This window comes from Phaseolus vulgaris, chromosome 1, assembly GCF_051622355.1.
Source record: "Phaseolus vulgaris cultivar YP4 chromosome 1, ASM5162235v1, whole genome shotgun sequence".
Classification (NCBI taxonomy): domain Eukaryota; kingdom Viridiplantae; phylum Streptophyta; class Magnoliopsida; order Fabales; family Fabaceae; genus Phaseolus; species Phaseolus vulgaris.
The window spans coordinates 11,554,357-11,567,084 of record NC_143498.1 but is presented as its reverse complement, the minus strand read 5'-3'; the positions used below and the strand labels follow the sequence as shown (position 1 = coordinate 11,567,084).

Here is a 12,728-nt window from a genome sequence, read left to right as displayed (position 1 = left end):
ATACAAGAGTAAAGTGTTTGAAGGGGAGATAAAGAAGAGCTTAAACCAATTAAATAAACATTATCCTATATATCATTAATATTCTTTCTTGTTTAGAAACAAGTTAGGACAAATTTAAGAGTTAAATCAAGCTAAAAAGCAGCCTTCTTAATGTATATTTGACTACGTGAGAGTATTAACCATATTTGTTAAAAGTTAGTATAATTAGAAAATATTCTCCTAGAAGGACTTAATTTTTATAGTGGATTCTGGCTTATAAATAATTAAAGTAGTTAATGAAATAGGTATTTCAAGACCATTTTAACATTCAAGTCATATATGAAATATATCACTTTAGTGAAATAAATGTGTTCTGTGTTGATAAGTTTCATATTTTCTCTTTAAAAAAAATCATAACAATTATCTTTCTTTTGTAAGGTGATTTATTCTTCATTTCTTCATTTTTTATTTTTATTTTCAAATCTTATTTTCTATTATTTCTTTCTCTCGTCAATATCATATCTCCATGGATTTCATGAGTTAGGTTAAAAAAAAACCTCAAAGTTATAACAATTAGTAATTTCTCACCTTAACCATGATGTATTATAAAATCCTTTCTATCTTTTATTTTCCTTTCAAGCAACCCCTTTACAATGGTGGCAACCCACCCCCAATTTACTTATCTATCATATTTTGTTAGCATATCTCTTATGCAACTTTTTTACCTTCTCATAAATCATATAAAAGCCTAATGTGCATGATACAAATATTGTGACGCCGAAAATAAATTTAATAATATAATTACTTTTATACGTACAAGAACTAATTTTGGTAATTTAAGAAAAATGACTTCTTTAGAAAAGTTTCCGTATGACAACAATAAAATCTAGCAAACACGGGTAAGAACTCTTGGTTTATTAAATATATTTTTTCTTCCTTCACCCCATAATTTTTGCATACATCCTCATAAAATTTGGAGAAATTTAAATCATCCATAGGATCAGATCAGATTTTTTTATTGCACAATATAAAATCGTTTTCTAAGTTCCATAATTCAAAATACATTTTCATGTATTTTAAATTATAAAATCCAAAATATATTTAGATACTATATCAATATTACATTTTTGAATTTCAAATGACATAATCCAAAATACGTTTTTAAATTATTTGATTTAAAATATATTTTTGAATTATTCAATTTAAAATATAAATGTATTTAAGATTTTTCAAATTTTACAATCTAAAATATTCTTAAATCTAGATATTTAAACCTTTTCATCACCTATGCAAGTGTAGAAAAAAAAACTATATGATGCAAAAAGAAACAATCCATTAAATGTTCTTTCTTCCGGCACCTTTATCTTCTTATAATACTCCCATAATTTATTTAATTTAGAAATATCTTTATGTAAAACAATTAATTTTATGATATTTTCTTTGTGGAGATGAGTGGGATAAGTGCGTGAAGAGTTTGGTGAAGGTCATGGTGGTCGTTGCTTTCATCGTGAGTTACAAGATGGTTTGTGGTTCTTTTTCATGGTGGTAATAGTTAGAGGTTTGCATTTACAGTGATTTTTTTATTGGTGTAAGTTTTGGTTTGGTTTTAATTATATTTTGGATTGTGTAATATGGAGATCCACCAGATTACACAATCTAAAATAATTTGAAATTTTTGTATACCTTTCGGATTGGGCAATCCGAACCGTGTTCTCGGATCCAGAGAAACATTTCGAATTGACCAATCTGTAATATAATGTTGTATTTCATATTGCGTAATTCATAATGTTTATCCATATCTAGGAACAAGTTTTGGATTGTCCAATGCAAAAGGTATAAACAATTTTCAAATCATTTTGAATTGTGTAATCCAGAACGTGTTTCTGAATCTAGGAAAATGCTCTGGATTGGCCAATCTCAAGTGCAATGGTCAAGAAAACCTAATGTGGAAGGTGTTCTCATATCTAGAATACCTTCTAGATTAGAGTGCCTAACATTTGATTTCCATATTAGCCAATCTATAATGTATTTGTGGATCCAGAAACACCTTCTGGATTGGCCAATCCAAAAACACCTTCTGGATTGTCCAATCCAAAAACACCTTCTAGATTGGCCAATCCAGAAGTCAAACGCTAGACGCTCTACTATGGAACGTTTTTTGTAAGACATAAAGATCATTTTATTGTTCAAATTATAATAAAATGTTTATTTATGATTAGTTAATGTAAATATAGGAGAGTGATTGTTGAAGTATAGACATGGAATCCAAAAATTTTACCAAAAGATCCAATGAAGTAGATAAGATGTCTGTTATGGAAGAGTTAGTAAATTATGTGCCCATTGAACATGAACTAGTTGAAGGGGACTACGGTAGCCATTTTACAACAGATGAGGTGAATAACATTTCATTGATGTATATTATAATTTTAACAAGTGATGTATTATTATGTTGTAATAACTTTGTGTTTGCTACATAAGAATACTTACTTCAATAGGTGCATAGGGTTGGTTATGAACTTGGTTTTGTGATAGTCATTATTAAATATGATACAGCAAATGAAAAGCAAGGAGAAAGACATGTGTCTTCTTAGGTTGTGAAAGGGGTAGTAGGTATAGAAAATACAAGAATTATTTGGAGGTTATTGTAACAAGTACTCAAAAATGTCATTGTCCCTCTAAATTACAAGGTAAACCTATTGGAAAGGGTGAAGGTTGGATACTCGAGGTAATATGTGGTACTCATAATCATGATTTGTATGAAACATTAGTTGGCCATCCCTATGTCGGCAGATTAAAAGCGAATGAACACTCCATTATTGTTGACATGAATAAAAGCATGATTAAGTTGTCTAACAAATTACGTAATTTGGAAGAGAATAGCAAGTATAATATGACAACAATAAAGTAAGTATACAATGCGAGATGCTCATACAGGAGATCAGTTAGAAAACCAAGAACTGAATTACAACAATTAATGATGGTGTTAACCTGTGACAACTATATTCACTAGAGTAGGTGTCCTAAGTATTCGCAAGTTGTTAGCGATGTTTTTAGACTCATCCAGATGTTGTGAAATTGTTGAATGCATTTAGCATTGTGTTCTTGATGGATATCACTTACAAAACCAACAAATGTAGATTGCATTTGCTTAATATTGTCGATGTGACCTCCATAGGCCTGACCTTCTCTGCTGATTTTGCGTTCTTATCAAAGAGAAAAGAACTTCATATGGGCATTAGAAAAATTTTACATGCTCATTGTTGACATCGAATGTCAGACTTAAAGTCATTGTTTGTGATAGAGACCTTGCTTTGATGAATGCAATTAGCATTGTCTTTCTTAAAGTTATCAATATTTTGTGTTGATTTCACATCAATAAGAATATCAAAGCAAAGTGTTAAATGTTAGTTGATTATGTGGAAGTTTGGCAAGTTATCATGGATTCATGGGGTTGTGATTGATTGTATTGTGTCTGCTGAATTTGATGAGTTTCTTAAACATTTTCAAAGTATTTGTTCACCATGGTCATTATTTGTGAATATGCAACAACAGATGAGTCATTCCACACAAGAAAAAGTTTGCAAAGACATGGACAAATTCGTTGATGCATTTGGAAAATACAACATCAAGTAGGTATGGTTATACGTCTTGTGATGAACTTTGTTTAGCATGCTTTTACTTTGTATACAAGGTGTAGACTGTATAATTGTTCTATGTTTTGTAATATGCAGGGTTGAATTTGTTCACTGGTCTTTGAAGCGAGTATTACAGAATAGCATTGGAGACATGTGTTTGTTTTGGGATGCAACAAAACACGTTATTATACTTCAACTTAATAAAATTAAGGCATCTTTTCATGAGTTTACATGTTATAGGATACACATTCAATGTGAACTTGTGTAAAAGACTAGTTAGCTTTGTATCTAAACATGCTTTGATGCACATTACCGAAGAGTTTGATCGAGTGAACCATGTGAGTTTTGATAGTGAACGTTGTGGATGTGTACTGAGACAGACTCACGATCTACCATGTGCTTGTGAACTAGGTAGATATGTTATGGGTATCATCCCACTGAATGAAGTTAATGTTGTGTGGACTAGATTGAGGTTTACTAGATATATCGCAATGTGATTCATCGTCTGAGTTGTCCATTTAACAAGAATTTGACATCATTTAAAGTCAGTTCAAACAGGTTTATATATGTGGTAAAGTGGCAATCAAGTCGGTTCAGATGACATTAGAGGTCGTGGAATGGCATGCTCATAGCCATATTGGCGCAACACACACTTGAGCATATGTCTATAATAAACTGCTCAATCAAATGTGGCCAAAGAATAAATAAATAAACTCGAAAGGCCTACTCAAGCAGTGGTTACCATACGGAGTCCAAGTGACTGCATTATATGTAATTTCATCCAACTACATCGCACAACAACAACAACAAAAATATGATTTGCAATGAGGTATCATGTTGCCCACGAGTGTACTTCATCATAGTTGGGATTAATATCCCTCATTCTCATGTCTGGGAAGTGTTCATATATTCATGCATGTGTAAATTCGAACAAAAAGTTATATAGGAATTAATATGACATTTTGGACTCTAAGTATTTTAAAATTATTTGTATAGTTTCATACCTAAATCAGCATCACATAACTATCCAACTGCTTCGTATTTGCATAGCATACAAATGAGTAAGTAACAACAAGTATGAAACATATATATATATATATGTGTGTGTGTGTGTGTGTCTGTGTGTATGTGGCGCTCTTATTAGCCAATGTGGTGCATCTAACTAGATGCAACAAGTATGCCCTTGCAACACACTCCTAGGAGTGACAGATGCAACAGTCCCGATAAAACTTTTTTACCCAACTCAGTCATACATAGGTGATGTGACATTGCCTTACCATGACCCTCATCCACCCCTAGCAACTCCACCAACACACTCACAGCTCCACCGCATTCCAAAAGGACACATGTAAGGAATTGGTCCAAAATGGATAGATGTAAAAGAAACAACATATCATCAAGTGTTATTGTCATATCACCTATGGAAAGGTGTTGGTCTCCTCATGTCACCTCTCCACAAAGGCAAAAATCAGCCCTTTGTCCACCACCTCATAGCTAATGTTGCACAAAGGCAATAATCCAGAATTAAGGACAAGAGGCTCAATTTTAGCTAGGCATCCAAATTTCCCTAACTTTCTACATGAGAGACCAATTTTAGTTTTTCCTGATCCTAACAGAAATATTTGTATTTATTCAATATGATTCAACATAAAATCTAAATCACAACAATTTAATTCAAGGGTTTTCCGTTCTTACCTCACTCTCCCACAGCCTGACAAACACATGATCAACAAAATTAACAAAGATAGGTCAGATGATCCTACATATCTTAGACTTTGTTCTAGTTATTAAATATTAGAATAGAATTTCATTTCTTGTAAAATAATGATGACCTACACAATTAGGTCAAGTAGTGTAGAAATTTGATTTGTAATTACCTTTAACTAGACTAGGATTAGGTTTAGAATTTCTAAACCTACCTAGAGTTTAATTGAGCTCAATTATGACCCAACTTAAAGCCTAGGTTGGTGATAAGAAACCTAAAAGGTGCATATGAAGTTTTTAAATTTGAATCACCATCCATCTTGGCTCTTCAAAAATTCATATCAATACATTAGAGTTATGATGTTGAATTTGTAAGTCTTATCTCTCTTTTGTCTAACCTCTGTAAGATATACACCTTTTGATCTCTTCATTTTTTCAATTGATTAGACCTCACCTATCACTCTCCAATACATCTCATACCACTCCAAACTCCATGGGAATTCTATGAGTTTTACTTTGATTACATTCCTCAATTGCTTTGCAACCAAATTCCAAGTCAACCAGTGCTAGTTTCACAACCATGAAGAAGAAACTCCATTAGTGAGAGGGTGAAATAAGAATCAAAAACCATTGAACTAATTGTTGTGTCTAGATATTTATGTTGAATCAAGAATAAATACATTTCATAACACATTTTCCATAACAAAATTTTCATAATAAAATTTCCAAAACACATGAAATACATTCCATAACAAGTTTTTCAAAACAAGATCTCCGTAATAAAATTTTCAAAACGCATACAATACATTCTAAAAGCAAACTTTTCACAATGATACCTTCTGCAATGCATTTTTCAAAACAAACTTTCCATAACACGTAAATGTATTCCAAAAAAGAACTTTTCAGAATGAGATTTTTTTTTGTTCTTTTAAGTGTGGCACTCTCCTTCTCTTCTTCTACAGTGATAATGGTACAAAGAACTTGCGGGGATGGTAGGGTGGCAGGGAGAAGCGCGCAGGACAAGTTGGTCATTTCACTCAATTGTGGGGGTGCATGTTCAAAAAAGAGGGTGCAGGAAGTAAAATCCAATTATCAAACGATGCCTCTTCTTTGTCCTCTAACTTTCTAAACTATTTAATGTCGTGTTTTCATCCAAATTTTTTGCTCTTTGATTTTAGAAAGCTCTTCAACAATTTTTTTTATAAAATAATTTTTTAAGACAAAATAGCCAGATCATGATCAAACATCCTTAAACACTAAAATGGAAATAAATGGAGCCTGAACCTTCATCCAAAGGTAAAAATGCACTCAGCTGTTCCGATTTTGATGAAACCAAACTTTAGGCAGGCTGCAAGATTAAATTAAAATCTTATTCATAGAGTATATTATCTGCAAGATTAAGCTTATATCGTTTCCTTACAAAATCATTTGAAACTCGATAATGCATTTGCACCACGACTAGATGATTCTGTGTTCAATAGAGTAGCTGATTACGGATGTGGCACACTAATCTTTCAACAACTCATCTACCTTATTTAACCAGATGTCATATATATCAGGGGAGAACAGAACAAAGTGCACCTGAAACAAACATTTAAACGCAGTTACATATTTTAAAACGTTAATGACATAAACACTTTCTTATATATTACAAAATTTATCAATCAAATTCCGACCTTTCAGATATAGCAATAAAGTATCTCGCCTCATCTCATACTTCTATATAGTATTTACAAGAGTACGTTCAGAACCACAAAATTTAAACATTTATACGTAAATACATATTCTAAACACCAAATCAAAGAATTTTCACCTTATTATATACAAAATTTATCAATCAAACTTTTAACCTGGGCTGCCTCGCCTGATCTCATAATTCTATAGAATTTACAAGTGTAAGGATTTGGAACCACAAAATTGGGAATTGAATTAAATAAATGCTATCTTTTCTGAAAAGTTACAAAGTAGGAATTGATTTGATTTTCAAACAAACTCCTAAATTTGAAAAGTTATGAAATGGGAACTGTTAGGACCAATCAGAGCAAGCACCTTTAATGGAAAAGGGTCAAAGGTGTATTATAGGAGGAAAGGGAATAGCTAAAAGGAGGTTAGGAGAGTTAGTTTTGTGAATCATTGTTTCCCTACTGTCAGAAACCTTGATTTATGCTACACATAATATTTCGCAGTAGAGTTTTAATTACATAATTAGGATATTTAATTATATTCCATACTTAGGAGGACAAATACTGAGAGTATATTTTATATTTATTGTAAAGGATATTTGATCCTAAATTATAAGGATAGATTATATCCTTCATAAATTAGGATTTTCCATTATTAAGCTTTTGTATTCTATTTAAGACAATTGCTCCTCCATGAATATCATCAAAAACAGGATTTCTAACATGGTATCAGCACTCTAAAATCCGTGGGAGCCAATTTAAACTCTTGCGCAGCATGCATTGCTGTAAAACCACACCCCTTTCTTTGCTCCTTTTATTCACCTTCGCAACTTGCATTCATGCAACACCACAACCCTTTATTTATTCCATTGTATTCCTTCTAAGTCTGCCTTGTCATACTTCAAACCTCAAAAAATGTCCTATAATCAAAGAATCCTTAACCAATCAGACAATTTGGGTAATGTAGAACTTTGTTGGAGATCCCACATCGACTAGAGATGAGGACATTTCATTGTATATAAGTGGGTGCAAACCTCAACCTCATGCCAAGAGTGACAGCTCGTGCGTGGGACATATTATGAGTGGTCCGATAATGGCCCGATAGCGAGTGGCCTGATACGTCCAACAAACACTCACTATGATATGCTCGAAATGGCTCTGATACCATGCTAATAAGTGGACTTTAACAAACTCCATAATATTCAACCAAGCCTTAGGCTTAATGGGAAAAATTACCTGAAATGGTCCCACTTTGTCCAAACCATTTTAAAAGGGAAGGGAAAATCAGGTCATCTCACTAACAATCTCCATGGTCTTTAGATCCCAAATTTGTAGCATGGGCGGGACAAGGTAGATGCGATTGTACTATCATGGTTGTGGAATGCCATCACACCAGAGGTGGTTGTGGAATAGCTATAAAGAAAATTAGTCCAAAGTTGGAGATGTTGCCTAAATTTATGCGATTAAGATAAGAGTCTCTAATACAAAACAAGGGAATCACTCAATCGATGAGTATGCTCATACACTACAAAATTTGCGGCAGAAAGTAGACCATTATGAGCAATTTGAAGCAAAATGTAATGAAAATGCTGACCTACTCAAATGCTACAAGGAAAAGGACAGGATCTACAAGTTCCTCACATGAATAAATTAAACAATGAGTTTAACCATGTTAGAATTCAAGTGCTACAAAAGCAACTATCCTCACTCAATGAGACAATGGTTGTGTTTTGGGAAGAAGAAGCTCGTAGAGGAGTAATGTTAGAACCCCCATCAACTGAAAATTCAACCTTGCTTGTACAAAACAAGGGGAAGAAAGTTTGACAAGGGCAGATCACTTCATCTGGAAATGAGGTAGGAGGAATAGATATACCCAAAGGAGATAATAAGGACTCCCTTTGGTGTACCTATTGGAAGAAGTCACAACACACTCAAGACAAGTGCTGGATACTTCATAGGAAGCCTCCAAATCCAAACCAGAATTGGACACCTAAAGGAAATCAAGGAGAAATATGTGTAAATAGCAGGTAACTAGGATAAAAATTATTCTTAATATCTCCATAGTAAGTAGGAAAAAATATCTTCAAATTTTTTCTATTTATTTCAACATATTTTTTTTCAGTTTTGGTTATTACAAATAGAAATGGTGAGAATATAATTTGTGATTGATATCAATAAAATAATTCTTTATTTTTCAAGTTGGTATCAGAGTCCCGATCTTGGAAACCCTGTTTCGGCTGCCTTGTTAATCGCTATCAATGCCATTGTTCGCCATCATCGTTGAGGTTAGTGGTGGGACAAAAAGGCTTACCTTTTAGGTAGTTTATGGGAGACCTCCACCTTCTTCACTAAGTTTGTACCAGGAGAAACTTTAGTGGAAGTTATGGTTAAAGATTTATGGATCATGATGAAGCTTTAAAGCAATTAAAATTTTATTTGTAGAAAGCACCAAATCAGATGAAACTTTATGCTAATAAGCACAGAAAATAGCACTAATTCAGACATGGGGACTGGGTATATTTGAAGATTATCATAGGTGCACTACCACGGTTACTAGACTCCATCCTACACTAGCAGCCATATATCAGGGACCCTATTTGGTTCTACAACAAATTGGAGTAGTCAAATTCAACTTACAACTACCACAATAGTCTCATATACATCCTGTTTTCCATATTTCTCAACTTAAGAAAGCTGGAAGGCACCATCCAGTGGAGATAGAACTACCAGCAAAGTTACAAGGGGAGATCAACAATTTTAGCCTCTTCAAGAATTAGATAATCAAACAGTGAAGAAGAATAAAGAGGTAATTCATCAAGTGCCATGGCTGAACAAACCTCTAGAAGAAGCTACTTGTTAAGATCATTCAAACTTTACTATTCAATTTCCAGATTTCAACCTTGAGGACAAGGATGTTTTAAAAGAAAAGTGCACTGTTGAGAATGGGAGCAGGACTGAGCAGAAAGGGGAATGACTTTAATCCTCAATTGTAATTGGGGTTTTATTAGCTTTTGTTTTCTATCATTGGTGAATCTGATTTTTCTAGAGTGAAAAGGAGAGTGCTCCTTTTGAGGTTAATTTTGTTCACCCTGTTGTATTTTGATAATTGTTGCAAGTGTTGTGAATAAATACTATTCCTCTCAGTCACACTGTTTTGTAACAGAGAAATTCATATTGTGTTAGGACTTTTGCTTTTGGTTCTCCTAACAAAAAGGGTAACAGTTAGGTTAGGAATTTTATATTTATTCGTATCAGAATTCAGATAAAATAAGTAATGTCTTACCTCCTTAAAGTCATTAGGAAACTCTTTGATGGTAGAAATTGCAACTGTAGCAGCTTCATCAAACGGGTATCTGAAACAAAGCAGTGTTATACAATTGTAATGAAAGTCTTGTGTCTAAAAAAAAAATCAAAGGGAGCATTAGATTTGAGAGCTAACAGATTCAAATTGTTAGGTTTTGGAACAAATTATATTAGTCATCATAACAAATAGCAAGCTTATCGTATATTAAAAAGAAAGCTATTTTGTTAGAAATTTTAGTAGTATGTCTTGTTTCTTCTTCCAATAATCAAACTTTTGAAATGAAAAACCATGATGGAAATAACTGTGCTTAGAATTCCATCATGAAAGGCAATTACATCTCAGACAGTCAGGCTATGTTTCTAAGCTTTTTCACACTAGTCTTCTTTTGCCACATGACCAATATTGATGATCAACAAATGAAGAATGAGTAAATTAAAAAGGCATAGGGATGTTTGTTAGCATAAACTTACCCATAGACACCACATGATATGGCTGGGAATGCTATATACTGAATGTTGTTTTCTTTTGCAACCCTCAAAGTATTCCTGGAAATCAAATGACATTACAAATGTCTCAATCAAGTGTAATGACAACGAACCAAAACACAAAATGAAACATAAACATTTTCCTATTCAAAGAGGATGAAGAATAGCTGAACAAGTACATCTTTAAAAAAACCACCTGTAAGCACTCGCCAGAGAGGCAGACGGATTACTATCACTACTGTAGATTGGGCCAACAGTGTGAATAACATGAGAAGCAGGCAGCATAAAACCACTGCACATCAACAACTACAAGGTCTATGAGAGACAAGCAGAACTAGTTAAGCTGATTTTAGCTTTTGCAAATAAGCTTTAATTACTAAAAAAAAATAAGACAACTTTTCAATTCAAAAACTATTTTGACAAGCTCATCCGCATGTGCTAAAGCAGAACTCACAGTGTGATCCTTGCTTCCCCTGTTGGACACCGAACTCCGGGCCTAACTTCAGGAACAGTGCGGCACGCTTCAACAAGTTGTGGGCCTGCGGCCCTATGTATAGCTGAGATGAGAGCAGGGGTGACACCCATTAAAACTAGAGAAATGCTTCCCACATGCTATCTAGTACCCTCTTTCTAACACTCTCAGTGTGAAATTTATTGAAAATCACAAAATTGTGTGAATCCTCTTCTTATTTAATACTCATAATTTTGTAGTTTTCAATAAATTTTATCTAGAAAAAACATCAATTCCATCCTTAAAGTACTACTCTCCTATACACTCCTTAAAGTAAAATAATTATATGTTTAATCTCTTGAGTATTAGAAACCATGCTACACAGTCTCTAAATATTGAAATATCATTCAAACTAATCCCTCAATGCTAGTACAATATATCGAATTTAGAGACTAAACTGGTGAACATATTCAATACAGTAGGGACTGTTATATAATTCCATTATTTTAAAGCGTAATCACGATAGAAAGTAACGAATGAAGGACCAAATTGATAATTTATTTATAACATGAGTGTGATAGAAGAAGACCGTTAGAGCGCAGCAACAAGAGAAACAAACACCTTCATTTTTTTGCTAATAATTCACTGTATATAAAGCATCATCCATAAGAAACGAGTTACCTCCATCGGCACCACCACCACCAAGCATTCTCTCGTTCGCGGGATTTACCTGCAGGGGACGAGATCGTGAAACTCATTGATTCGACGAGCCATTCTTTTAGAAAAGAAAATATGAGAGAGGAAAAGTCACATACTATTGCGTCGGTGGAACCATCGATGGACCATTTGGTGATGTCCCCTTTCTGAATTACCAAAGCGCTCGATGCAGATAACGGGAAGCGAACTACGCCGCCACCGCCATTGGAAACCCTAGCTACTGCTGCTGCGTCCATTGCACACACACGGAATCTCCTCAGATTATATTTTGACTTTGAGTTTCGCCCAAAGTTGAGTAGGAATCGGGAACCAGAGAAAATGCTGCACATTTGTCAACGGAAAGAGTTTGTTTCTTGAGTAGGTTTTTATATGCCATGAAGCAAAAGAAAATGGTTTATCAATTATTAATTGGTTATTTTTAAAAACAAACAAACTTTTTTTGAAAACAAAAATTGTTTTTCTAAACTATCTCATATTAACATAAAAAATAAACATATGTTTGTTAAGTTATAGGCCATTTTATTATAAAAAATATGGTTTAGATTAAAACTAAAAAGACGAACAAATCATTTTGAAGTTGAAAAAGTTATAAAAAATATTCATGAACACATTTTAAGCATGATTTTAATACAACACATCTAGTATTTGAGTTTGTATATTTAAAAGGGCCTAGTTGAAACAAGCTCTAGAATAACAAAAGGAATGATTATGATTGTACAAGTTGTAAGTTGAGGTCCATGATGGTGGACTATCGCATGTAGCGATGAACAT

At 33.4% G+C, this 12,728-nt stretch overlaps 1 protein-coding gene across 2 annotated transcripts; it reads right to left on the bottom strand.

The window, feature by feature from the left end:
- Positions 1-6,639: 6,639 nt before the first annotated feature.
- On the bottom strand, positions 6,640-12,346 carry LOC137813545 (appr-1-p processing enzyme family protein). Of its 2 annotated transcripts, none has more exons than XR_016519487.1 (7): positions 12,056-12,325; positions 11,922-11,970; positions 11,244-11,346; positions 10,986-11,095; positions 10,775-10,849; positions 10,284-10,353; positions 6,640-6,899 (listed from the first exon to the last, which is right to left on the bottom strand). XR_016519487.1 is itself a non-coding variant. In XM_068615874.2 (7 exons), exons 1-7 carry the CDS (start codon positions 12,284-12,286, stop codon positions 6,825-6,827), a joined length of 699 nt encoding a protein of 232 aa, XP_068471975.2. In that variant the 5' UTR covers positions 12,287-12,346; the 3' UTR covers positions 6,640-6,824. The 2 variants fall into 2 exon arrangements, 1 of the variants encoding a protein (XP_068471975.2); XM_068615874.2 differs by having other exon boundaries at positions 10,986-11,081; positions 12,056-12,346.
- Positions 12,347-12,728: the final 382 nt, after the last annotated feature.

Excerpts from the sequence above, each read along its gene's own strand:
- LOC137813545 (XM_068615874.2), bottom strand. The coding sequence starts at position 12,286 with ATGTGCAGCATTTTCTCTGGTTCCCGATTCCTACTCAACTTTGGGCGA. Across the intron at positions 11,347-11,921 it reads TGGTGGTGGTGCCGATGGAG|CTATACATAGGGCCGCAGGC; the intron begins GTAACTCGTTTC and ends CTCTCATCTCAG. Across the intron at positions 10,850-10,985 it reads TCTCTGGCGAGTGCTTACAG|GAATACTTTGAGGGTTGCAA; the intron begins GTGGTTTTTTTA and ends TTTGATTTCCAG.